Genomic DNA, 27,950 nt, shown 5'->3' on the forward strand with positions numbered 1-27,950 from the left:
TGTGAAAACTCTACTAAAATGTTAGAAACTTGTCCCTTATTGTCTAGTGGTCAGGATTCAGCGCTTTAACCGCTGCGGCCTGGGTTCGATTCCCGGTCAGGGAAATTATATTGGGTCACCTACTGGTGGCTGGATGTAGAGCTTCAGTGTTCTACACTAACATGACTGGTGTTTCAGCACTAATAAGTGGGAAAGCAGGTTATTGATTCTTAAACTGCATTTGGTATTATGCAACCTCCCCACTTAGTTGACTGCATATTGTGTTCGAAGTTGATTTTCGTGAGCTAAAAGTGTATTTCTGTAAAAAGAAATATAATGCAACCCATGTGTTGATTCGGTCAGACTTTTCGTGTTGACCATCTGTCTCGGTAAAATCTTCCTTGTAAATGAGGTTACAACCTGTGCACATCACTCAATCACATCTTCCAGGCCCAACTTACTACCTTCTTTTCAAGATCTTGCCCCGTTTTATGTCTAAGGTGTTGTGTTTTTTAATGTGACAGCTTTGGTACTACGACGTGTCAACCCTCAGTGTAACAGGAGATCTTTTCAATTCCTATCTTTTCCATTCTGATACTTGTTTACCAATGCATTTGGGATCTGAAATTTGGATAAAGTTGTCTTTTCTTGAGATACGGTAGCTGCTAGGTCTTTACTATGTCACTTCTACAGAGCTGTTTTTGGGTCAAAAGTCAATTAAATTGACACAACTAAGTGGTGTTTTGCTGATACAACTTTTGTAGGCCATGGCATTACTGACCTGTCATCCAGTGTATGCCAAAGGAAAAAAAAAAATCTTGGCTTGGAATCCAAAGCCGGACAACTGTGTTCAAGAAAAATCCATTTTGTCCCAACCATGACTATGACTTTTTATGAATTTAGTGAAAGTAAAGGTTTTAGGACACAATCATCTCTTACTTTACCTCAATACATGCGGTTAAACTGTCTCTATTTCAGTGTGATGACGACAGAAACACGTCTAACTTGAGGAGCATATTTCCAAGCTTCACATCACATCGTTGATTAAAATACATCGTGTGAAAACCCTGCTCAAAAGCTAGAAACATATCCCTGATTGTCTAGTGGTCAGGACTCAGCGCTTTCACCGCTGCGGCCCGGGTTTGATTCCCGGTCAGGGAAATTGTATTGGGTCACCTACTAGTGGCTGGATGTAGAGCTTCAGTGCTCTACACTGACATGACTGGTGTTTCAGCACTAATAAGTGGGAAAGCAGGTTATTGAATCTTAAACTGCATTTGGTATTATGCAACCTCCCCACTTAGTTGACTGCATATCTCTAATCGTGTTCAAAGTTGATTTTCGTGAGCTAAAAGTGTATTTCTGTAAAAAGAAATATAATGCAACACATGTGTTGATTCGGTCAGACTTTTCGTGTTGACCATCTGTCTCGATAAACTCTTCCTGGTAAATGAGGTTACAACCTGTGCACATCACTCAATCACATCTTCCAGGCCCAACTTACTACCTTCTTTTTCAAGATCTTGCCCCGTTTTATCTCTAAGGCGTTGTGTTGTTCAATACCACACACACACACACACACACACACACACACACACACACACACACACACACACACACACACACACACACACACACCCACACACACCCACACCTTCTTGTCTTTATATTTGTAGCGAGCACCATGTGTTGACTCCAATTCACTTCCATTGATTTTCACCCTTTTCAGCCCTTTCTATGCCCTAACACTGACAAAGAGCCTTGTATTCTTGTCCTAAATTTCTCCAACTGTTTCTCCTAATGTGAACTCAATAAATGTTCTTGCTTACAGTGAATGATTCTAAATGATCCTCGTAAACATCATGCAGTCCACCTGTGTGTAAGTAACTGCTTGTTCCATAGAAATGTAATTCTGCATAATTACCACCCCAATAATTTCATTGCAGCAAAGAAGTAGGCTGACCCGGGTTTGAATCCGACCTGTGGTCCTTTGCTCTGAAAAACGAGCCACCAGTGCCGTAAAAACTAAAAAAAATAATAATAATAAAATAAAACAGAAGTAGGAGGGCTATGACTTCCCATGCTTATCCGGAATTTTGTCCATAGAAATGGCATCGAAGATGAACCAGGAAAACTCTGCTTGACTGAAGATTGATCGATGTTCGAAGGACCAGTAAAAGCCCAAGCAGCTGTAAAAGTTTTGGTTGCACTCTTACGAAAGTAAAAACAATATAAAAAGAAAAGTCATTTGATTGTAAAAAAAACAATGGTCACTACTGATAGAGGCAAGAGGCGCAACATATGATGTAAATAATTAATATGAGTTCACCATTTAGATGTTAAAGATTGGCCTGTTTTTTTTTGGTATAGTCCTGTTTCTCTGACTGTGACTGGCTGGACGTGCTCTCTTCATCCTCTGACATGGGAGCTGTCCAGGTGCTCGTCTGGCTGTGTGTTTCCTGGGCCGCCTGTGGTGCTGGTTTACACTTGCCTTTTGCTCTGCTTCTATCTGTGTCTCTGCTTCTGTGTCCTTGAACCCCAGTCGGCCTCAGATGGCCGCTCACACTGAGCCTGGTTCTGCTGGAGGTTTCTTCCTGTTAAAAGGGAGTTTTTCCTCTCCACTGTCGCTACAAGCATGCTTAGTGTGAGGGATTGCCTTCGAGTGAATGCAATCGACTGGTTTTCCTTAGATAGAAAATTTTTAATCTAATTGACTGGATGATCTGGTGAACTGTAAAGTGCCTTGACATGACATGTGTTGTGAATTGGCGCTATAGAAATAAACTGAACCTAACCATCAACCAAAACAACAACATTCTGCAAAATCTTTTAATACACATGCAGAGCTGTACTGTACGTCTCCAGACCACGTCTTTCATCCCTTTATCCTACTCTCCATATCTTTTAAACAACACAAGTATAAAAATGTTTACAATGAAATTTGATAATTTCAGGCATACCCAAAAATTTTGCATTTTAAACCCAAATATTTTGCAATTTATGTGATAAAAAAACTAAGGAGCTGTGATGGAGCGAAATGAATGCTGTGTTTCCGTTAGAGGAGCTTTGCTGAACTTTCTACTCATTTTATGTTTTACAGTAGATGTTATTTAAATGGTAGCTTGATCCCACATATGGTCACTGTTCTTTTTTTTGACAAAATAAGAAATTTAATTGGTGTTCCCTGGATATTTGTAGTGTCACTTAAAAACATTTTTTTATAATAGCTGACTGACTGCGTTAGACTTCTAGGTCTAGTCTGGAGCATTGGTAAGATTTGATCGTACCAGAGAGAAGATTAGAAAAAGGGAAAAATGGTGAATGAAACATTTGATCAAAAATCACTCATACAAACAACTTGAGAACAAATTTGTTTTTACCAACGGTTCTTGCATGAGGCCCGACATGCAAACAGTTCTCCAAGTGCTTCTCCCTGCTTGGATCTTAAAGTTACAGCCTCTCTGATCATAAATCCCTTCCCTCTGTGTAAACAAACTCTTGGATATTAGTAGGTAATGGATGTTATTGGCTTTAAACAAAAACACAATTGAATGCAAGAACAAATTATTGTGAATTATGTGATCACAAAATTCTTATTTATTATTTTCACAGAATGATTTTGAAGCATAAACTGAGGATGTGATGATCTTTTGTAGTTATTGTTCAACAATTTTCCAAATTTGCTTTATTACAGTCTTGATTTATTGATAAAGTTTGCAACCCAATTAGTGATTAAGCATAATTATACATCTTAATGAATACAAGAAAGCCAAACTGCACCAGTAACACAAATAAGGCGATGTTTGGATTTATTACTACTATTTACTACTCATAATTTGTGTCTCTATTTTACTTTTTGTATTTTTTTTTTTTTTAATCTTACTCTGTTTCTATTTTTAAGATACTCTGGGTGCCCTTGGACAAACTGATTCCCTTGTGAGGATGAATAAAGCAATCTTGACCTGAAAGAAGCCATCTTTAACTCTAAATGAGATTCTGTATCTTTATCTGGTCCATCTTGTTCTCTCCGGAAAGATTATCTTTACCCCGTTTAATCGGGATGGTTTGGCATCAGATTTGTAAACACAAGTAATGGGGAAAGATTTTCTCCTAAATCTTCCTTAAACTTTCTGTTTTGGCCGGGTTTAAAAAAAATGGATTTGTCTTTTTCCAACCAGTTACAAGATGAGGAGGATTTCATTACGTAATGTGAGTTCAACAGTTCCCCGCCCATTTACATGTTTAACATCACAAATGATTGGAAACTGTTCAGAGTCCTCCATACCTAAAAGCCTTTACACATGAGAACACACGAATACAAAGAATTTGATTTTGGCTTGTTTAAAAGCACAAGTCAGAGCACAATATATCACCATTTGTGCTAAATTAATATACTAAAGACCATTTGGAGTGCGGAGGCTAATATACCCAAGTGTAATAAACTAGTGTTATTTATGCTGCTGTCATTTTAGCCACCTGAACAAAGTTTCACTTCAGTTAACTCTGGACACAAATGACATTACCCAAAACTTTGAAGTTCACAGAGTGATGGAAAAGGGAAAGAAACATAAAACAAGAGTCACACTCTTTATCATTAATATCATGATTAGAGATCAACCAACATGTCTTTTAAGGCCAGTGCCGATACCAATTATTTTAACTGAGTTAATCCTCGGTATGTGCTGGTAATGTTGTTGGCGCATTCAGAGAAAATACTTTTTCTTCCTCCGTTTACATTATAAAAATGATAAAATGATAATAAATGTTATACGCAAGTGTCAATTTAAACAACTAAACAACAACGCCTAAAAATTAAAGATAAAAAAGGTTAACAATCTAATCTGGTCCCGACCTTTTCAACAGTTAAACAAACTGAAGAAAATAAAACAGCACTAAATGAGATATTGGAGTACAAACTACTTTTATCACTGAATTTAGCTTTAAAATGCAATTATTTAAACTGAGCTGTTTATTCGGCTGTGTAAATGAATTCTACACTGCTATCAATCAATACATTAAAAAAGCGCTTTTGTACCCTTTTGACCAGTGAGGATGGCAAAAGTACTCACTTTCCGTACTTGAGTAAAAGTACAGATACTTGTGTTAAAAAATACTCTGGTAAAAGTGGAAGTACTGATTAAACTTCTTTACTCAAGTAAAGGTAACAAAGTACAGGCTTGTAAATTTACTTAAAGTATAAAAGTAAAAGTAGAAACCATTTTTTTCATGCCGTTGCCTAGATTTTAAATGGATGTCTGCCAATAGGACTAGATCTCCGTTGTGTTCATTTTCAATCATCTCGTCGTCCATGCTACTATGCTAACGCCACCGCCACCAAGCTGTAATGATTTGCCGCCAATGAATACCGCCAAATCTGTCGATTTATCTTGTAGTGGTGCGTCAAATGCAACGTAGATTCCCATCCAATTAGATTGAATTTGGTATTGATGACGTGAAAAATAATAACGGTAACTCCATTGAAATGATTCAAAACTAAAGTAACGAGCCAATTTTTTAAAATGTAAGGAGTAGAAAGTACAGATATTTGTGTAAAAATGTAAGGAGTAGAAGTAAAAAGTCGCCATAAAAATAAGTAGTAAAGTAAAGTAAAAATATCAGAAAAATCTACTTGAGTACAGTAACGAAGTATTTGTACTTCGTTACTTCCCATCTCTGGTGAGGAGGTATTTACAGTCCAGGTGAGGGTGTCTGTGATGTGCACCCCCAGTATTTTGGTGCTGCTGACCACCTCTACAGCTGAGCTGTTGATGAGCAGTGGAACATGGTTAGGCCGGTTCTTCCTGAAGTTGAAAATGATCTCCTTGGTCTTCTCCACGTTCAGGATCAGGCTGTTATCTTTGCACCAGCTGCTCTACTTCCTCTCTGTAGTCCAGGTCATTGTCGTCTCTGATGAGGCCCATCACCGTGGTGTTGTCTGCAAACTTCACGATGTGATTGGTGGTGAACCTGGGGACACAGTCATGTGTCATCAGGGTGAACAGCAGGGGGGGTCAGGACGCAGCCCTGAGGGGAGCCTGTGCTTAGAGTGATGACATCAGAGGTGTTCCGTCCGACCCGGACTGACTGAGGTCTGTTGGTGAGGAAGTCTAGCAGCCAATAGCAGAGGGGTATATTGAAGCGTAGATGTTCCAGTTTTCCTTTCAGATGCTGAAGTCAAGGAACAGCATCCGCACGTGAGTGTTCTTCTACTCCAGGTGTCCCAGGCTCAGGTGAAGAGCAGAGGAGATGGCGTCCTCAGTGGAGTGGAGAGAAACTGTAAAGGGTCAAATGTTGGGGGGAGACTGGAGACGATGTGTTCTTTAACCAGCAATTTGAAGCACTTCATCATGATAGGAGTTAATGCAACAGGCTGGTAATCATTCAGTGAGCAGAATGATGGAGGCAGACTTAAAGCATGCTGGCACTATGGATTAGACTAGCGCAGTGTTAAAAATGTCTGTGAGGACACCAACCAGCTGACCTGCACACTCCTTGACCATCAGTTCAGGTCTGTTATTGGGGCCTGGGGGCTTTTAGAATTGTGGTAAAAACTGCAAGTACCACAATATACAAGCAATACTTTTCTTCTTTTAGTTAATTTGGGTATTTATAAACGGTTTAGCCATAGTTCAGAAAAACATGTTTTAGTGCAGCAATGATGATCAGAGCTTGCTGAAAAAATAATTTTTTTTCTGGCTTGTTTTTAAACCTCTGGAGTTGAACTCCCTTGATATTTATTTAGTTTTCATATACAGATAACTCTGCAGCAAAGGTGACAGCTTCCAGGTATTGTCTGTCTCCCCCAAAAACGTACTGCATCAGGATTCTGATTGGTTGACGCTTTGGCGTACTGCAGAATAAAAAACACTCAGTTGCTCGGACGCTCAGATGCCCGGACGTCTTAGATGCCAGAACACTGGGAACCCAGAACCCTCAAAGGCACCACTCCTGACGCACCACTGGACCTCCATAGACTTTGCATGTAAATCAAAAGCTTTGATGCCCAAAACGCATTTAATTGGAATGTACAATAAGAAACGGATTGACTCTTTCTTCTTCCAAAGCCAGGAGCAGCAGAGGAGGAAACAGTGGTCTCACTTTTTTATTAAGTGACCATAGTGATGAGGAAGCTCAAAATTAGCTGATCAAGTATTGTCAATATTTTCTTACACTAACATCTAATTAACACTCCTTTTAAAATTGTCTTTCCACTTTTAGAACATGGCTGCCTTAGGGACACACACCATTAAGTGTAGCTAGTTTTCTGGGGGGAAACCTGAGGTGTTTCAGCTGTTTAAAGCCTAACAGCACATTCTAACATGTTTAAGGCGATCTCGGACTGAAGTAAATGACTGTAGGTCACATGACCCATTCAACGACCAATGATACCCTCTCCAGTTACGCAGCCGAGTTTTTCTGACCAGCAGCTCATACAGAGTGCCAGTTGCTGTATGCTGACCTAAAAAAATCATTTAAATCTCACATTAGGTTAATACTTGGGTCAAAAGTTACAGTGTTGCTTTAAAAAGAAGTAAAATATTCAATAAATAAATAGATGGAGAACTTAAGCCTGAGCTGCCTTTGCACATCAGACAGGATGACTAACTCCTCTGTTTTTTTATTGTTGTCTTTACAAAAAAGGTTATATTTTTATCAGCATTGGTTTATCTGTTTGTCTTTGTTCAAAATAAATAAAAAAGTTTGGGATGGATTTGGCTAAAATTTCTAGAAAAGCTGTGTAAACGTGACTGGCAGCATTTTAAGTCATGATCCAATGCAACTTCTGGATCCATAAGTATATATAAGTAATAAAGGTATAGTGGAGGATTCTCATGAATTTTTGAAAAGACCTGACCTCTCTACTTAAAAAAAAATAAATAAATAAAAGCACATGCGAGAGGGAGCCCATTTCTACTCTACACGCTCTGTTTAAAAGTTGCTGTTCTCAAAGCTCATACAAGCTTATTGTATCCAAATGTAAAGTTCTGGAACTGTAACGTGTTGAATTGTAAAGTGCCTTGAGATGACGTGTTGTGAATTGGTGCTATATAAATAAACTCAATTGAATCCCATAATGCTTTGCGAAGAGAGCTCTTGGCGCAAAGCATTCTGGGATATGTTTGCCTCTTCTGAGGCCTTTCTTTTCTTTTCATACACTTCGTGGATACTTTTTCTCTTACGACCCTCTGCCGTTTTAAAGAAGAAAGGTGAGCTTCAATGACTGTCTGAAACCATAGCTCACCATAGATATATACCTGAGAGTGCGTATGCACAGAAAAAAAAGATAGCTAACTGTGGACAAACATGTAGGACGGTCTCATACAAACATATCACCAGAATGATTGACAATTAGCGGGGGGGGGGGGTTACCTTTAGGCAATACTAGGCAGCTGCCTAGAGCACATTGTGCACATTGATAATGTTTTTGATAAAAATCCTTTTATCATCCATCAGAAAGCTTATAATATTAAGTGTGTCTCAACCCCCCCTTCAGTATCCACCATATTGGATCAGTCCATTTGCTGCACATGTTCAGAAAGGTCTAAACAGACAGCAGCAAACCATCTGAAAACAAACGATGCAAAGAGCAGTGGTGACAATTTGTGGCTTTTTTCGCTATATTTAGCGACTTTTCATACCCCTCTAGCACTTTGATTTCTAAAAAGCGCCTAGTCTAAAATCTAGCATTTTTTTTGTGCTACTGGAGACTTTGGAGACAACATCTAAAAGCAGCGAACTCTGCTCTCCAGAGCGAGTAGATTGGCAACCCCGCCTCCTGCTCTCCTCTATCTTGTCTGCTGTCATGATTCATGCAGCTATTATTTCATCCAAATGAAAAATGGAGAACAGATAAGCAGATCATGGCTTGTCTACAGTGAAAAGAAGGACTGGGTTATTTACTTTGGCCTTTTTGGAAACACAGGAAGGAGCAATCAGCTAAGTGTGCTTAGTGCTGGGAAAAAATCTTTCATTCCTTTAGAGACAGCATGAAAAGTCATCTGAGTACAAAACATAGAGAGGAAAACAAGAAGAAAAGGGACAAGAAGAGAGGGACACAACCTAGAACAGATAATGGATGTCTATTCTATTAACATTTCTCTATCTGGAGAATGGGGCTGTTCTATGTGTTGTCTTCTCCATTCAGAGGGGCCCCTGCCTGTCTTTGCCTAGGGCCCCAAATTTCCTAAATCCGCTCCTGAATATGAGCGACTTCCATTGATCAAAACGCGCCAGTATGACGCGCACAGTTTACCAAGGCTGCTAATGTACGTGGAAAAAATCAGGCATCTTCAGGTCACCAGAATAATGACTGGAAGACAAGAACCAGGCGCCTCCATGTGGATCTATTGGTGCCTCTCTACAACCGCTCAGATATTACGGTTCGTCTTTAGTTAATAAAAAAAAAACATGCCGGACTTTTACAGACTGACTTTTTTATTTGCCTAACCTGCTTCCATCTTCTCACAACTTCAATCAAAGCAACAGCCTCCAACTACCTGCGCGTTCCTAATGCCTCCTCCCACAGAAAGCTCAGCGTTAAAAGCTGCAGGTTTCTAACAGCTCCGCCCCTGAGATCTCGGATCTTACCTGCTAATGATCACAGCGCCTTTATACATGACCGAGAAGGTTGGCATCATTACATGGAGCCCGATGGATCCAGAGACACGCGGCGGGTCTGCAGCAGCTTCCTCAGCCGTCAGCCTCCAGCCACATGATGCTCCCTGTCAGCGCGCAGCCACACTCTAATTCCACTCACACTGACTGCCCGCTCAAAACATCTCCACCTTCTCCCACACGTTTAATCTCTTACATAACTAAAGTCACCCAAATATTCCAACAAAAAGCGAGCTTGAAGGCTTGAAGTGATTGTGCAGGCGGATTATCTCTCACATGTCCCACTCTAAAAAAATGATCATTTTTGTGTTTCTTTTAAACTATTTACCATCAAATAAGCTCCAAATTCTGTATTAAATATTTTAAAGACAAAAATGTTACAATAATCCTACCAGTTCCATACTGAGTTGCCATTAAAAAAAATCTGGAAACATTTAAATCTAAAAAAAAAAAAAAAAAAAAAGTTACCTGTTTTTTAAATTTTTTTTTCAGTTTAGTATGGGAAAAAAGTCAGAATTCTGACTTTAATCTCAGAATTCTGACTTTTTTTCTCAGAATTCTGACTTTTTTTGTTGGCAGAATGTCTGAGAAAAAAGTAAGAATTCTGAGATTAAAGTCAGAATTCTGAGATTAAAGTCAGAATTCTGAGAAAAAAGTCAGAATTCTGACTTTAATCTCAGAATTCTGACTTTTTCCCCATGTTAAACTGAAATAAAATAAAAAAATCTGTTTACTTTTTTTTTTTTCAGTGGCCCTAATCCTCTTCCGTAAAATTGAACCAGTATCGCCAGCACAGGGGTTTTTGGGGTTGGATGGGATTTATAAAAATATAAAAATGTTGAAATTCTGTGTGGTTCTTGTTATACTTACAAAATAATTGTAACAACTGCAAAACAATACGATTTGAATGGCATTGTACATCTGTTTTAACAACAATAAAAATATGATAAAAGAAAAATTGAACCAATAATTCAAAATAAATCATGTAGTGACTACAGCAAAACATCTGGCCTGGCAGTAAATGAACAGTAGAGATGGTCACCGGCTGTTCCGGGATCCTGTAGGATTTAATCTTCTAATTCCAGTTCCTAATTCATGGACATCTCCATTAAACCCTCCAGACTTGTTCAACCACACTTTAAGTATCTAAAATACAAAGTTTAGGCTATTTTTAGACAAATATGCTAATGATGTACCCTACTTGATACAATAATTGCACAACAAAAATCATTTAGCTATTTTGAAGCTTTTAGACAGAGCATTTTCCTCCATCTTCAACATGCACCTCTCAGAGTGTATTCACACTGACCGCAGTGTGATTTCACTACAGGGAGTTGACAACAGTGCATTTAAACTGCACAAACGGGTGACCTTGGTTTCACAGTGAACCTTGTCATCTAATAGCAGGAGCTTATGTTGGGAGCTGGAGAAGTTCCACCTTTCTCCAGCAGAGTCCGCCGTGGATCCTTCTGAGGGAGCCTCCTGCACAGCTGCAGCCATCAAGATCATCAGAGGATCCACTACTTAAGTTGTCTTCAGACCTTGCCTCAACGCCGCAGTGTTGATCCAGTTGGTCAGCGCCTAAGCCTAGATCCTGAGTGTAACTTTGTGACTTTGAATCAAGCCTGGATTCTAACCGTTGTCTCTGTCTTCCAGGAAACCAGTGACTCCTCTGTGAAGCTCAGGAAGAGCTAACCTACCGAGCCAACCCTCTGAGCCAAACCTGAAGAATCATAGAGAACCTCCATGCAGCTCAGGACTACGAGCTGGAAAACCCAAAGCCAAGGTCTGTTCATTATAAGACGTGAGACGCTGAAGCAGCAAGCGGACTCTGCTGATGAACTCCTCTCCAGATCCAACAGTGACTCTCCCAAAGCTAACCTTAAGAACCCTCAAGGTACAATCAGTAATCTTCAGGAAATCAAGCTCCAGCTTGCAAAGCTTACTGAACTGTCTCTCACGCAGACTCCTGTGAACCAGTGTCCAGGCCCGAACCAGAACCAGTACATTCTGTGTGCTTGTGCTTAAATAAACTTGTTGAACTTTAATCCCTGTGTCCGTCAGTGGTGTTCTGCATACTTGGGTCGCCATTAGTGAACCCATCATGACAGAACACTGCGGCCAAACTCAAGACCCAGCAGATCACTTCATCCGTCGATTGGAGGAACAGGCGGCCCAGATCCATGGGCACGGCCGGGCGCTATGTGAGTTAAACTCCCACAATGAAAGACAAAATCAAGCTATCCAAAGCTATGCTAATTACATGAACAGCGCTAATGCTGCACCAGCACCACGACCATTTCCGGGTCCAGTTCCACCTCCGAGGTCACCAGCAGTGACGTCATCAGAGTTCCGTCCAAGTCTTCCAGAAAGATTTTCTGGTAACATGAAAGATTGCAAAGGATTTTTATTTCAGTGTCGTTTGATTTTTCAGAACTCCCCTGGCAGCTTTTCCACGGATTACAAGAAAATAACCTTCATCCTCTCTCAGTTAACAGGAAGAGCCTTGGAGTGGACTCAGGCAAGATTTGCCACCGACGATAGCTTAAACTGCTATTACTCTGACTTCATCTCTGAATTTACTCAGGTATTCAACCAAGAAACAGACCAAACCATTGATTCTCGTGCTCTTTTCAATCTAAAACAGGGAAATTCTTCTGTGGCTGAATTCTCCATCAACTTCCGGGTTAAAGCGGCAGCTTCCGGATGGAACCAAAGCGCTCTGAAGGGAGCCTATTTCATGGCTTTAAATGAGCACATTAAAGATGAGCTTGCAACCCTCGACGAACCAGCTACCCTCGAAGATCTAATTCGTCTCACCATTAGATTGGACAATAAAATTCGTGCCAGAAACAGTTAAAAAAAGCAGGGGACACTTTCTTCTGCCTCACATAGCGTGACTGTTTGTTCATCCTCTACTGAGCAGCTGCCCATTCAGAGACCTAAGTCCCAGTCTCTACCGTTGCCCATTCAGGCCTCTCATTCGGGCGAAAGAGATGTCGAACCCATGCAGGTGGGACACACGAGGCTCACCCCAGAGGAGAGACAAAGACGTTTTCTAAGCAAATTATGCATTTACTGTGGTGAGAGTGGACACTTCATCGCTTCCTGCCCGGCTAAATCAAAAGCCTGGGCCCGCCAGAGGATCTGAGGAGTCTGGTGGGCCAAATTAACACTAAGAAATCTCCTCGACTGTTACTTCCTGCCACGTTGTTTTGTGCTAACCAAAGCCTCTCTTTTTCTGCATTCATCGACTCAGGCTGTGAACGGAACTTAATCGATTCTAACCTCGTCCAACAACTCCAAATAGAAACCATTCCTCTGACTCAGCCTCTTAGTGTTTCTGCTATTGACGGAAAGAGACTCCATCAAGTTACCCATCAAACTCAGCCCCTCGAGCTACTTCTGTCAGGTAACCACCGAGAGACAATAACATTCTTTGTTTTTCCCTCTGCATGTTCCCCTCTGGTGCTTGGTTTTGAATGGTTGGAGAAGCATAATCCTCACATTAATTGGACAGAGCGTCACCTGGAATCGTGGTCCATCTCATGCCATGAAACATGTCTTCGTTCAGCTGCCCCCTTGGTGGGGTCTCCTAGAGGTGGGGGGGAGATGGACTCTCCTGACCTTTCTTCAGTTCCTTCCGAGTACCATGACCTAGCCCCTGTCTTCAGTAAGGTCAGTGCGACGTCCCTACCTCCACACAGACCATATGACTGCGCCATTGAACTTTTACCTGGTGCACCACTACCTAGCAGCAGGTTGTATAATATCTGCAAGCCTGAAAGAGAGACCATGGAAAAATACATTAACGAATCATTAGCTGCAGGAATAATCCGCCCATCTTCCTCTCCTTTGGGCGCCGGGTTCTTCTTCGTTGGAAAGAAAGATGGCTCCCTGAGACCATGTATTGATTACCGAGGTTTGAACCAAATCACAATAAAGAACAAATACCCACTTCCCCTCCTCGCCTCTGCATTCGAACCCGTACAGGGAGCCACAGTTTTCTTGAAACTGGATTTAAGGAACGCTTATCATCTCCTTAGGATCCGAGAAGGAGATGAATGGAAAACAGCCTTCAAGACTCCATTGGGCCAATTTGAGTACTTGGTAATGCCTTTTGGTCTAACTAATGCTCCAGCCTGCTTCCAGGCCCTCGTGAATGATGTTCTCAGAGACTTTCTAAATGTATTTGTTTTCGTTTACATTGACGACATACTCATTTACTCCAAGAACCTCAATGAACATAAGAAACATGTCCGCCTTGTTTTACAGAGACTGCTGGAGAACAAGCTGTTCGTAAAGGCTGAGAAGTGCGAATTTCACCAGCCTTCAGTCACCTTTTTGGGGTTTGTGCTCGAGGGCGGCCAGGTAAAACCATCTGAGGACAAGATAAAGGCAGTTTTAGACTGGCCAGTTCCAGAGAACCGCAAACAGCTACAGAGATTTCTAGGTTTTGCAAACTTTTATCGTCGGTTCATCAGAAACTATAGCCAGACCGCCCTTCCTTTAACTTCTCTGACCTCTGTCAAACGCACCTTTCAGTGGACTCCTGAGGCTCAGGCTGCGTTTGATAAATTAAAATCTTTATTTTCCAGAGCACCAGTGCTAATGCAACCTGACCCAGCCAAACAGTTTATTCTCGAGGTGGATGCTTCAGATTCTGGAGTTGGAGCAGTCCTATCCCAGAGACTAGACACGGATCAAAAGATCCACCCTTGTGCATTCTTCTCCCGTAGACTTTCTTCCGCTGAGCAGAATTACGATGTGGGAGACCGAGAGCTGTTGGCCATCAAACTAGCGTTGGAGGAATGGAGACATTGGCTGGAGGGAGCTGAGCATCCGGTTCTTGTATGGACCGACCACAAGAACCTGGCTTACATCCAGTCAACCAAGCAAGCCAATCCTCGCCAATCCAGGTGGTCCATTTTCTTCTCACGGTTTAATCTCATCATCTCCTACAGACCCGGATCCAAGAATGTCAAACCCGATTCTCTCTCTCGTCTTTACTCCGTCGATCATCCCGAGACGCCTGAACCTGTCCTTCCGGCTTCCTGCACAGTGGGAGTGGTTAACTGGGAAATCTCTGACCTTATCAACTCCGCCCTGGCCACTGAACCCGATCCAGGTAACGGTCCCACTAACCGAACCTATGTACCATCTTCCGTCAGGTCCCGTCTCATCCAATGGATGCATGCCGCCAAGTTCTCTGCTCACCCAGGAGTCAGCAGAACAATAGCTCTAATCTCAAGACGCTTCTGGTGGCCCACCCTCCATAGAGACGTCAAGGAGTATGTGTTGGCTTGCTCCACATGTGCCCGTAATAAAGCCTCACACCAACCTCCTTCTGGCCTGCTTCAGCCGCTTCCTGTTCCCTCGCGTCCTTGGTCCCATATCGCCATTGACTTTGTCACCAGTCTCCCCGTTTCTCGAGGTATGTCCACCATTTTCACCATTGTAGACCGTTTTTCGAAGGCCTGCCATCTCATTCCCCTAAGGAAACTCCCCACGGCCTTCCAGACAGCCCAGCTCCTCATCAAGCACGTCTTCCGTTTACACGGCATTCCCCAAGAGATCCTCTCGGACCGGGGTCCTCAGTTCATTTCCCAGGTTTGGAAGGCATTCTGTTCAGCTCTCGGCTGTAAACCCTCTCTGACCTCTGGTTACCATCCTCAATCAAACGGACAAACAGAGAGGATGAACCAGCAGCTGGAATCAACCCTTCGTTGCGTCACCTCAAACAATCCCGTGGACTGGAGCCAATCTCTCCCTTGGATCGAATACGCGCACAACTCCCTCAGATCTGCTTCCACTGGTCAATCTCCCTTCCAGGTTAGTCTCGGTTATCAACCTCCACTTTTCCCCGCAGACGAGAGAGAGATTTTTGTCCAGTCTGTAAACCAACACATCCGCCGCTGTCAGAAACTCTGGAGAGAAACCATCACCACCCTCAACCGATCTTCAGAGACCAACAAGCGCTTCGCCAACTCCAGGAGACGTCCCGCCCCCGAGTACACTGAGGGCCAGGAGGTATGGCTGTCCACTCGAGACATTCCCCTCAAGGGGATGTCTCGAAAGCTCTCCCCAAGATTTATAGGTCCCTACAAGATCACCCGAGTCATTAATCCTTCAGCCGTCCGTCTCCAACTACCTCAGTCCCTCCGAATCCACCCTACCTTCCACGTGTCCCAAATCAAACCTGTCACCTCGAGCCCTCTGTGTGCCCACCTTCCGACTCCCCACCACCCGCCCTGGAGGTCGATGGTCATCCAGCCTTCACTGTTCGTCGCATCGTGGACTCCCGTCGACGAGGTCGCGGATGGCAGTACCTCGTCGACTGGGAGGGCTACGGACCAAAGGATCGCCAGTGGGTTCCGGGCTCGTACATCCTCGATCCTGCCCTTATCGAGGAGTACGAGCGTTCCTGCCCTTCGACCTCTTCCGGACCGCCAAGGGGCGGTCGTTGAGGGGGGGGTACTGTTGGGAGCTGGAGAAGTTCCACCTTTCTCCAGCAGAGTCCGCCGTGGATCCTTCTGAGGGAGCCTCCTGCACAGCTGCAGCCCATCAAGATCATCAGAGGATCCACTACTTAAGCTGTCTTCAGACCTTGCCTCAACGCCGCAGTGTTGATCCAGTTGGTCAGCGCCTAAGCCTAGATCCTCAGTGTAACTTTGTGACTTTGAATCCAGCCTGGATTCTAACCGTTGTTTCTGTCTTCCAGGAAACCAGTGTCTCCTCTGTGAAGCTCAGGAGGAGCTAACCTGCCGAGCCGACCCTCAGAGCCAAACCTGAAGAATCATAGAGAACTTCCATGCAGCTCAGGACTAAGAGCTGGAAAACCCTAAGCCAAAGTCTGTTCATTATAAGACGTGAGACGCTGAAGCAGCAAGCGGACTCTGCTGATGACCACCTCTCCAGATCCAACAGTGACTCTCCCAAAGCTAACCTCAAGAACCCTCAAGGTACAATCAGTTATCTTCAAGAACTCAAGCTCCAGCTTGCAACGCTAACTGAACTGTCTCTCACGCAGACTCCGGTGAACCAGTATCCAGGCCCGAGCCAGAACCAGTACATTCTGTGTGCTTGTGCTAAAATAAACTTGTTGAACTTTTATCCCAGTGTCCGTCAGTGGTGTTCTGCATACTTGGGTCGCTATTAGTGAACCCATCATGACAGCTTAAGCTTGTCTGTGCTTGGACATGCAGCAAAAACAGCATTTTTTTCAATGAAGATGAAATAAATAAAAAATAGTCTGAAAAAAGATAAAATAAGGAATGTTCTTAAAAATATGTGCTTTGGATCGTTGAATAATTTATTATTCGTGTTTCTAAGCTGCAGTGCAGATCCTGTTAGATCATGTCAATGATAAATCTTCCTGGGGCTCCAGGGTTACCTGTGGAGTACACAAGGAACAAGTGCTATTCTCTTTATCATATATATGTTCCCAAAATTATTAGACAGCATATGACTAATTTCCACTGTTATGCTGATGATACTCAGCTATATATCTGTCTTTAACTCACTATACTTTAAATCTCTATCACTATATTTGGATTTATAGTTATACATATGCATATATATAAATATATATATATATATATATATATATCTGGAACATGTAACAAAAAAATTATTATTTTTTGTTACATGTTTATTAAAGTATGTCTGATTCTGATTAAATCCAGATGAAGCTAATCCATTACATACAGTATTGGCATTTCTTGACATAAAAACCTGGATTACTCTTAACTTTCTACTACTTTTGACCAGAGTCTGAAAAAGTAGCTGATTAGTCAGCCACTTCATTTGGACGGGATTAAACTGATGTATTTCAACAAAAAATCTATTCTGATAATCCAGAATAGAATTTAAAATCCTCCATCTTGCATATAAAGCCTTAAAAGCTCGATCTTACATCAGAGATCTGATTGTTCCTTATGTTCCTAACAGAGCACTTCGCTCTCAATCTGCAGGTTTACTAGTGGTTCCTAGAATTTCTAAAAGTAGAATGGGAGGCAGATCTTTTAGTTATCAGGCTCCTCTCCTGTGGAACCAACTACCAGTTTTAGTCCGTGAGGCAGACACCCTGTCTACTTTTAAGGCTAGGCTTAAAACTTTCCTTTTTGATAAAGCTTATAGTTAGAGTGGCTCAGGTTATCCTGAGCTATCTCTATAGTTATGCTGCTATAGGCTTAGACTGCTGGAGGACATAGAGACCCCCTTTTCATCATTCTGCTTCATTCTATCTCTATTCTCCCACTCTGCAGAATCTGTTAGTTCAATCTCTAACGTTCTGCTCTCTCTGCTTTTTCTCATAGTAGCTTCATCTGGTCTGTTCCTGTTTGGCTGTGACTCCATCCTGGAGAGAAATATCAGCTGTGCTGCTGCCATCAACACCTTTGTTTCTAGATGTTGGAGCTTGGCCTGTTTTTCAGTGTAGTCCTGTCTCTCTAACTGTGAATAACTGTATGTGTTCTCTTCATCCTCTGACATGGGAACTGACTTGGAGCTTGTCTGCCTGGCCGCCTGTGGAGCTGGTTGACAGTTTCCTTTTGTATCTGCTTCTCTCTGCCACAGCAGATGACTGCTCACACTGAGCCTGGTTCTGCAACACATTTCTTCCGGCTGCAGAGGAGTTTTCTCTCTCCACTGTTAATACAAGCATGCTTGGTATGAGGGATTGCTGAAGAGTCAATTAGTCGATGTTGAACTTTGAATCTGACTGTATGATCTGGTTGAATTGTCTCTGTTTCTCTAAAGATATGGCATTGAAATGACATTTTTTGTGAATTGGCGCTATATAAATTAACTGAATCAAATTTAATTGAAAAATAGAACGTTTGAAATATTATTAAAATGCAATACTGTCAGGGAGCAGGGTTTGGGGTTCTCTTTCCCTCCACCAGAGGGAGCCATTGAAGGTATTCTTCTGAGATCAGAGCTGCTAATTGAGTGCATCTGCACCTCATCAGGCTCATCACACTGGGGATAATATGAGAGGATCGCCACTCTTTAGATGCCTGGTTGTACTACCAACATGGTTCCCCCAGCAGCCCCCCTGAGAATCCTCTGTGTGCTATAAACCTCTGAGTTATCAAGTTGCCCAAATTAATCTTGTGAAACTCTGTTCCCAGGATCTCTCCTTTTTTACTTTAGAACTGGACAGAACTCTTAGCTCTCTTTGCTGGAGCATTGAAACGCTCCCACAGCCGGTGATATAATCACCTCTTGCATCCCTGCTGGTCTGTGAACCCTGTCTGACCCTCGACCGGCTGGCTTTGCTACTGGAAGCCTCTGAGCCTACCCTGGACTCACAAGTTAACTTCAACTACTGAAAATCGTCCTTCCACTAAACTTTCAGAGCATCAAATCCATTTTTTCCCTGCTTCTATCTTGGCATCCCAGTCTTCTCCTGTTTCTCTTTCAGTTTCCCCAGAATGACAACCACAATTTACTGTGGTTGTTCAATAAACCGTTAAGGATTAATCTGTCTCCAAATAGTCTCTGCATGTGTGTTAAATCATTACATAAAACCATGAGAAATATGAGAGAAAGGAGTACTATTCTAAATTCAGAATTTTCAAAAATTTTGTAGCAAACTAGCAAAGCCATTTGCTAATAGCAATATTAGCCAAGTTCTGTCAAAGCATTTGAATCAAGTAAACATCTTAAAGAAATTAACATATTTAGAGATTATTATACAATCATCCTCCCTACCTGACAATGAATGGATAGTTTAATAAATGAATCCTCCCAAAATACCTTTAGGAAGAATTGGACTTCGTGATGGCATCAAAATAACGAATGTAACCCCAACTACTCTATGAGTGCTTTATAAGCATAGAGAAGGCATGCTGCCCAGTGGGGGATGATGCTCCAGAGTACAAAGTCTGAGGCCCTTTACTAGTGGCCATCCGTTCTCTGTATAAGTGGTGCAAGAGCCTGATTAGCACTGCAAGCCTAGTTCACATGCAAAGTCACAGGACGCATTTCAGAAGCAGCAGCTGCTGTAGCTGGAAAAATTGAACTTTTGCTGCTTGACATGCTGCATAAACAAAGGAGAGAAGCTGATCTGGGAGCTGGCAGGGAGACAGACATAGCACTGCTGATGCAGATTGCTATGATCTATCCTCTAAAAGAGTTTATTGACCCCTAAATTAACTTACCGGTAAATGTCAAAACCTGCTGGCAAAATATGGTTGATTTCATTATTCTGGTGCCTGCAGTTCGGATTAAGTACGTAGAACGGGGAACAGTAGCGGAAAACCGCCATGAGGCAACTGGGCCAGAGGCTGCTGTTGAACAGGATTCCCAGTGACAGCGCACTGCTGGTGTACGGGGGTCTGAGCGGCTCTATAGAGAAATAATATTTGAAGGCAGGATGCTAATCTGGATGAGCTGACTGCACAGTTTTCAGCTGGACTTTTTCACTTAAAGTCCAAGGGAAATCATATTTAAATGTCAAATCATTCTGGCTTAAACATGTCGTCATCAGACAATATTGTCCCAATATTTAGAAAATTTCAATAAAAAAAAAATCCTTTCTTAAAATCTGTGTTTTTTTCGTTATCTTATGCAGGCCAGTCAGTTTGTACACCTAAATTCGACCAATCATATATCAAGGGTTAGCTATCAATAAAATTTTTTTGGTCATAGCATCTTGATTCATATGTCGCAGCTAATATATGCAACGGTTGAAATAAGGATCTTCGCAGAGTAGGGGTGACCGTTACAGGTGTATAGTTGAAGCATGAATTGTTGGCCATTTGTCAGGATCCCAGTTTTTGTGTTCGTCTGTTTGTTTTGTCTTTTGTGTTTCTCCCTTCCACCACCAGGAGGCGACTGGCTGTGGTTCGCCTTCCTGCAAACTGGACCTTTTCGGACCGCCTTCTCCCAAGTTGGATCAACTGAGTCTTACACTGAGCGACGGATTCCAAACAGGAGGTTTGGATCCAGCCACCTTTGAGCACGCTGAGATCAATCTCTGAGTAAGGAAGTCATCTTCACCACGACCCGTTCAAGTACCACAGGAAAACTGAGTTGCAACCAGCGGCTGCATCATATCAGTCCGTCCGAGTTTTGGGTAAACCCTGTTCCGCCCTCCACCGAATCAAACAAACCCTGGAAGACCAACACACAGACTGGAGTCTATGTGTCTCTTCTTCTCTGGAAACGTGAGTGGCAACAAATCCTCTCCTTCAAGATTAACAACTCCAATTCTTCGAACATTCTGCCATAACAATCCCGCTCCCTTGATAATCGACCAATCACATTCACGTTATTCACTTGTGTAAAGTCCTGCACCACTCAGGAGAAATAGGAACTGCAACGTTTAGAACAGCTGCTACCCTAAAAATTTTCAAAACATATTAAAATGACTTTTTACCACTGATCACAGCAAATTTGGCTGCCATTGATACAGGCAAAGAAATTATAGCTCCGTCCTACACGCATCAGACCCTCTTTTCGACCGTGCAGTTGAGCAGCAAAGAGGTTTCAGCCGCATGTCAGAACTAAACTTGTAGAAGCCTCAAAAATGAAGCAGCAGGGAGGTTTCAGCTACTTCTGCTGCGTGCGTTCTGAACGTAGCATTAGGATGTATGCAGGACTGCCTGCCCTCCAAAGTTTTGGTTATAGCTTGCTTTGACAGCGGTTTCTATTGCAGCCAGGGGCTTGGAGGCATCTGGTGTTTGCACAGCCAACTTCCTCCCTCTGGCAAAGTGGTAGTGGTAGTAACAATAAGTTCTCTTGTGGGCAACTTTGTCATTTGGAGTGAGCTGAACCATCTGCAGCTCAACGTGACAAAGACTAAGGAGCTAATAGTGGAACTGAGGAGGACAAAAACACCTGTGACCCCTGTTTCCATCCAGGGGGTTCCTGTTGACACTGTGGAGGAGTATAAGTACCTGGCAGTGTGCTTTAACAATAAGTTGGACTGGACTAGAAACACCGAGGCGTTCTACAAAAAAAGGCCAAAGCCGAATTTTTTTCCTGAGGAGGCTGAAGTCCTTTAACATCTGTGGGACGATGCTGAGGATGTTTTATGAGTCTGTTGTTGCTAGCACGCTCTTCTTTCTGTCACATGCTGGGGCAGTGGGCTGAGGGTCGCTGACAACAACAGACTGGACAAACTGATCAGGAGGTTTGACATCTTTCAACTACATCTAAGAGTGATAACATTGATGGTAACTTTAAAGAGCCTCATATATAGGGCTGGGCGATAATTCAATAACGATATATATCGATCGATAGACGTGTGGCGCAATAGAAAAAAAGAGGGTCGATAAAAGTTCGATAAAGAAACGCAGTTTTCCTTCCTTCTCATTGTAGCTTAGCATGTAGGTTTATGCTAGTCACTACTTCCTCCCAACCAATCACAATCGCGGACCCAGGCACGCCGTCACCAAGCGCCGCCCTCTCAAACCACAACACAGAGCACATGAAGATGTCGCAGCAAGGAGAGGCGGAGGAAATTGTTCCAAAGAAGGGTTTTTGTAGTTCGGCAGTCTGGCAGTATTTCAGTCATGGCAAGTCGGACAAAAAACAAACCACAGTCATCTGTAAAATGTGTCGGGAACCAGTGAAAACCAAGTCTGATAACACAACCAACTTTTTTTTATTATCTCAGCCGCTCACACCCGCAGGAGTACGAGCTGTGTAGGCCCCGGGGCAGCTCTGTATCTCCTCCGAGGAATCTCCGGGAATTTGGGGAAAATATATATATATTTTCAGTTTCTGGGCAGTTTCCCACGTAGTTTTAACAATTGAGAGTAAAAATGCTGAGGGGCCAGAAACTTCAAAGTAATAACTCAGGTTAAAGCAGGAAACTCAGCTTAGAAGAATGCGAGGGTGGGGGGGCATTTATTTATTTGTTATATTTATTTTGGTCACTTTTCTGGTCACTTTAGTTTATTCTTTGTCAGTAGTTAATAACATAACTCCGGTCTCTTAAGTAAATTTTTTTTTAAACAATTCTGTCATGGTTAAAAAATTTGGTTAAATAAATATTTAATTGGAAGTCTGTGTTTGTGTTTTTTATTAAAATTAAATCATTTAGCAATATCATAAAATGTACAGGCGGGTTGCACATAAAATATGGTTTCAAATCTTTTTAATAGTTATCGATATCGATCAATATGCATTTTTTTTTAATCGATAAGCTTTTTTTCTATATCGCCCAGCCCTACTCATATATTCTAGTTAATCTCTTAAACTGTTATGCTCTTGAAACTAATGTTTTAGAAAGTAAAACAAAGAAATACATTGTAAATAAAATAAGTATTCTGGCTTCCTCATTTACTCCTTTGAGCTGCATTTTTACTATTGAACAGATTATGTAAGGTAGGTGTATACATTTAACTTGGTGCTCTAGGAAGCCTTAGATACTTTTTTACAGTGTGCATTAGGACTGACCCCAGCACCGAAATGAGCAGTAAAACCAAATTTAAATAGCATTAAATCATATAATATTCATTTATAATAATCATTTAATAATCATATGATAGTTAACAACGCCAGCAAAATAAAAAGATTAATCAATGTCCAACTAAAATTGGTCATTTTTCAAATATCTTCAAAAACTCTTCAGCTTAACAATAAAAAATATGCTAAAATGCAACAGTTTTTAAATCAGGCGCATTCTTGATAAACTTAAAAAAGAAATTGTGGTCTTTGTTCCGTGTGATGAATCAAATTATCTTAGTCTGCTGGAAGGAGCTAAGTTGGACCATAACCCAGGCAGGATCTGGATACTTGTTAAAGAAAAATCATAAAAGGACAGGCTTAGATGTCTTTAAACTCATACGTAGATGACATCTGTGATCTACATTTAAAAATTTTAAACGTATCTACTATTGATATAGTGAAAGTGTTCTAATTTTCCACTCAGTGAAAAAATATAGATTTGATTGCTGCCTGATTAAACTAAAGCTAACATTTTATTTCATTACTGTTCTGTTATTTCAAAGGGATTCTCTCTAATACTTTTTGCTCATTATAATCATATACAATAATTACAAGCAACTGCTCAGGCTCCTGAAATAACAGTTCCGCAAAACATCAATCATAAGATAAAAACACAAAGAAATGAATGTAAAAATTTCTAGGATATTGTACAACTGGCTGGATTGGGCTCTATGCACAACTCCACTATTTCGTGCAATTAAGGCAGCTCTTTTGTTTCCTGTCTTTCATTACTGGATAAAACTGATTAATCCAGGTGTGTCTGACTGGTTACTGAGGTCAAGCACACCTGGAATATTCAGTTCATCCAGTAGAAAAACACAGGACACAAGAGCTGCCTTAAGTTCAGGAAGTAGTGGAGTTGTGCATAGAGCCAATTGTATTTCTTCATTATGAATTATTTGTACCATGGCCTATACTGCATAGCCTATATTATCCCATATTGGTAGGGTGTATAACCCAACCAATCACAGAATGAGATATAGGCAACCAATATTTATCACTACGGCATCATGCAGAGATTTACAGACAACATTCATAATTATTCATTTGACGTTTTTAAAACTGTAGAGGATGAGACAATATACAACTAGAGCCAATTCAACAAACAAGAATTAGCCTTAACTGTAATAAGCTCAGAACTTAGGGCCCAATATTCAAGGCAGGACAGACAGTGTTTATTTAAATCACAACAGAACACAGAGATGTCGATCTACTGAGGGGGGAGGCGGGGCACCACCCATCACTGGCAACTCTGCTTAGGGAGAAACACAGGTAAGTGACCATGATAATCTGATGGAAGATGATTATCCAGGTGGGTCAGTTACCTGTTTTAACAGTTCAGTTCATGCTATCAGAGCGAGGCAGGATCCAGCCGATGGACTGCCAACGAGGTGCAGCGGATCCAGCCCAAAGTAAAACCAGATACAGCAGAGCCAGTGAACAGGCAGGAGTCCGAGCCAGGTCAGAGACACGGTTAAGAACTGGAAGGTTCTAAGATCCAGGAGTCTGTAGCCCAGTAAGGGGTTCCGATCAGAACAGGGACAGACAGGGTTCCAGGAATCCACAGAGAGTTTAGGCAGGTTCAGGGTTCCAAGAGTCCGAGAGAGTTCAGGCAGAACGTTCAGATGGGAACCGGTCAGCTCAGTAGTTGAGAGGCAGAACAAGGCGTGATAACAGGAAAACTATGGTACTTTAAAACTCACTCCCTCCACTGAGCCAAGAACAGGAACAGGGCATGTAAGTGAAATCAGCAATCAGTTCAGCATTCAGGTCAGTTATCATGACATCAACGGTTTGAATTTACCGCCAACTTTCTCTTTTTTGGCTTTAGTTTTTAATTATACATCCAAGCTCAAATGTCTGGTTGAGCTTAACCATGAGGTAGATAAACCAGACAGCATTAAAGCACTTCACTCAGGTCTACAGTACATATACTCCTAAAAAATATTTTGTCTAATTGGAAATACATTTGCTCACCTTCTAAAATGTCTAAGAGCAAGTGTCAATATTAACCCCCACTGCTGGGGTGGGACATCTCACTAACGTTTCAAGTGCACACCTAGCCCCATGTTCTGCACCAAGCATGAAACCAAATATTAAGTTGAATAATGCTGAAGATCTAACTGTAGATACATTTTATCTAAATGCAGATAAAACATTTAAAGCATACCTGGCGAAGCCGAGAGGCACTTTCAACCTTTGGAACATGACGCTGCTGTTTTGCGAGAAAGCCTGGTCACCAGATCCTTACTGTTACCATTTTTCCTGTGCAGCATGTAAGGCTGCACCACAGCCGCCTAGCAGATATGGAGACTGCCAACTGATGAAGAGAAGATGAGCTTATGGCAAAAGGATAATACACCTAAATCCATAAGACTCGCAGATAGGCTAAATATAGGCCTATAAGAGGTTCACTTAATGCTTTAAACAGAACAGGAATGGAAACATATTTTCTTCTCTATTTAAATGATGTTTTTAAAATCATTTTTGTTATCAGAGCCAGATGTAGTTCTGTAATGCGCCTTGGTCTCAAAAACATACAGCTGTCAACTCCCCTACTCTCGCCCCCACCCTGCACACGATCTGCAAAATCTACTTAATGCATGCTTTGAAATCCGCTTCTATTATTGTTGAACAACCATTAGACAGAAAGCTGAAACCCCAATGTGGAGGTTTTTTAAAATTGAGGACAAAAAGTGTGATATTTATCACTCAAAATTGAAGATCGATTGTTTAAAGCGAAGAAAACAAACTAAGGGACTAAAGCACAGTTTTATTTAGGATATTGGGAGAGCTGGAGTTACTCCACTTCATTAGAGTTGCAGATTTTTAATAAGGTATTAATTTAATCCTTCCTAAGCTTCTGGTACATGCAGTAGTTAAAATGTCTCCTAGACATTACTTAACAGGTTTAAGACATGGAGCTGTCCCCAGAGAACTGTTATCTTCATGGATGATAACACTCAGGTATTTGCTTCTATTAGTAACTAAAACATTATTACCAATCTTTGCAGGTCCCCAGCTATGTACTTAACTCATCCATTTAACTTTAGTCATTACCTTTATTCAGTAAAAACACCCAAACTGCATCCAAGTTTCAACCACCTGACTCAAAATGGACTAAAAGACTTTTTGTAAGCAGTCCTCCTTACTCTTCCCATTTACTACCAAACATTAACATTACTTTAGCTTAAACTACTAACTCCTAAATTATATTTTTTTGATAAAACAATATAAATAAACCTTTTATAGAGCTGTCTACGTGTCTCATGCATTATTTTAAGAATTTACTTTCCCTTTTCTTAAAATCCCGCATTTTGTCTAAAACTGCTGGTTTGTCGTCCTCGTCAGATTAAAGGGTCGTTGCATCTGATGCTATTAGCTTAACCAGGATGAGAATAAGCCCTAATGACACTTGTTTCTCTTACAGAACGCCTTTAGCTGACCACTTAAAGCATTATGTCAAAAACGAAATTTTTTTTTTTTATATATATACAGTATATATATATACAGAAAGTAATGAATTACATTTACTCAAGTTACTGTAATTGAGTACTTTTTATGAGTAATTTGTAATTTTCTGAGTAGTTTTTGAAATATTTAATTTTTACTTTTACTCGAGTAAATTTTAACCTAAGTAGTTTTACTTTGCTACATTTAAACCCCCTCACGTTACCGAGTAAAAAAAAAAAAAAAAAAAAAATAAAAATAATGATGGTGAAAAAATTAAATGTGGTCCTGCCTTGCATTTACCCTTTGTATTGTCTCATAATCCAGTGCTGCGCTTCGGAAGATGGCAGTTGCTAATCACAACTTAGGAGTATGGATGAGGAAAGGCCTGAAGAGGAAACATATTCTGGAGACGAAAGCCAGAAAAACCCTTGGCCATATTTGGACGGATTATTTGTTTTCAAATGCACAAAAGGGAACAATGTGATAATGCAGTGCAACATGTGCCTGCCCAGCAAAACGGAGCTTTCGGCTTTTAAAACATCAACATCCAATTTACGAAAAAATGTGGCGGTAAGTTAGTTATCATGGTGTTGTCTGTTGGACAGTAGGATTGAAAATTGTTTTGCACTTTATGGTTCAGGTTGTGACTGTCCTTGTGCTGTGAGGAAGTATGTTCTTTAGCCCAGCTGATCTTTAGCAGGTGTGGATGTCCACTGAAACACGCCTTGACCTCGATTAAAACACCTTGTGCTCAATTCGATTCATGACTCATCCTTTTTTGCATTAAATAACTCAAAGTAACTAAGTAACTTTTACTCAAATTACATTTTAAATGAAGTAATTTTGTACTTTTACTCGAGTAAATTTTGAGATGGGTAATTTTACTTTTACTCTGAGTAGAATTTAGGCAAAGTAAAGATACTTTTACTCAATTACAATTTTTTGTACTATTTCCACCTCTGTATATATATATATATATATATATATATATATATATATATATATATATATATATATATATATATATATATATATATATATATATATATATATATATATATATATATATATATATATTTTATTTTATTTATTTATTTTTTTCCCTTTTTCTTTTTTCCACTTATTTATTTATTTTTTTTATTTTATATATATATAATTATTATTATCACTTAATGGGAATTGTTTTTGTGATATTTAATTTTCACCTTGTGAACAATGAGCATGCTTGGCTTGCAGTTGGGTGCTGTCTGCCTATGTACTGGTATGTGAAGGCATGCATGGCCTATATAACATTTTCACTATCGAGATTTCCTGTATCAAAACCCATTATACCCCATTTCATAGGCTGTTCTGTAAGGGAGGGTAGGGGTCGGAGGGTGAGAGTTGTGGGTAAACTGTTTAATTGTTAGTACCTTGTTTCACACAATTAATCTTTGTAT

General features: G+C 41.0%; 1 protein-coding gene and 1 non-coding gene across 5 annotated transcripts in view; one reads left to right on the forward strand and one right to left on the reverse strand.

Moving 5' to 3' along the window:
* si:dkeyp-72e1.9 (syntaxin-binding protein 4) overlaps positions 1 to 27,950 on the reverse strand; it is a 156,253-nt gene that overhangs the window by 95,987 nt on the left and 32,316 nt on the right. The window contains exon 1 of one of the 4 annotated variants that reach the window (XM_038308417.1): positions 25,229 to 25,409. The exons of 2 other annotated variants lie outside the window; for them this stretch is intronic. In XM_038308417.1, the coding sequence (XP_038164345.1) occupies positions 25,229 to 25,266 (38 nt within the window). In that variant the 5' untranslated portion in view covers positions 25,267 to 25,409. Of the gene's footprint in view, positions 1 to 9,567; positions 9,729 to 25,228; positions 25,410 to 27,950 lie in introns of those variants that run through there. One more of the 4 variants, XM_038308416.1, reaches the window with a different exon arrangement.
* On the forward strand, positions 1,069 to 1,140 carry trnae-uuc. Its single transcript has one exon. It is a non-coding gene; the product is annotated as a tRNA-Glu (tRNA).

The sequence above is a fragment of the Cyprinodon tularosa genome, unplaced genomic scaffold (genome assembly GCF_016077235.1).
Source record: "Cyprinodon tularosa strain WSP-4 unplaced genomic scaffold, ASM1607723v1 ctg637, whole genome shotgun sequence".
NCBI lineage: Eukaryota > Metazoa > Chordata > Actinopteri > Cyprinodontiformes > Cyprinodontidae > Cyprinodon > Cyprinodon tularosa.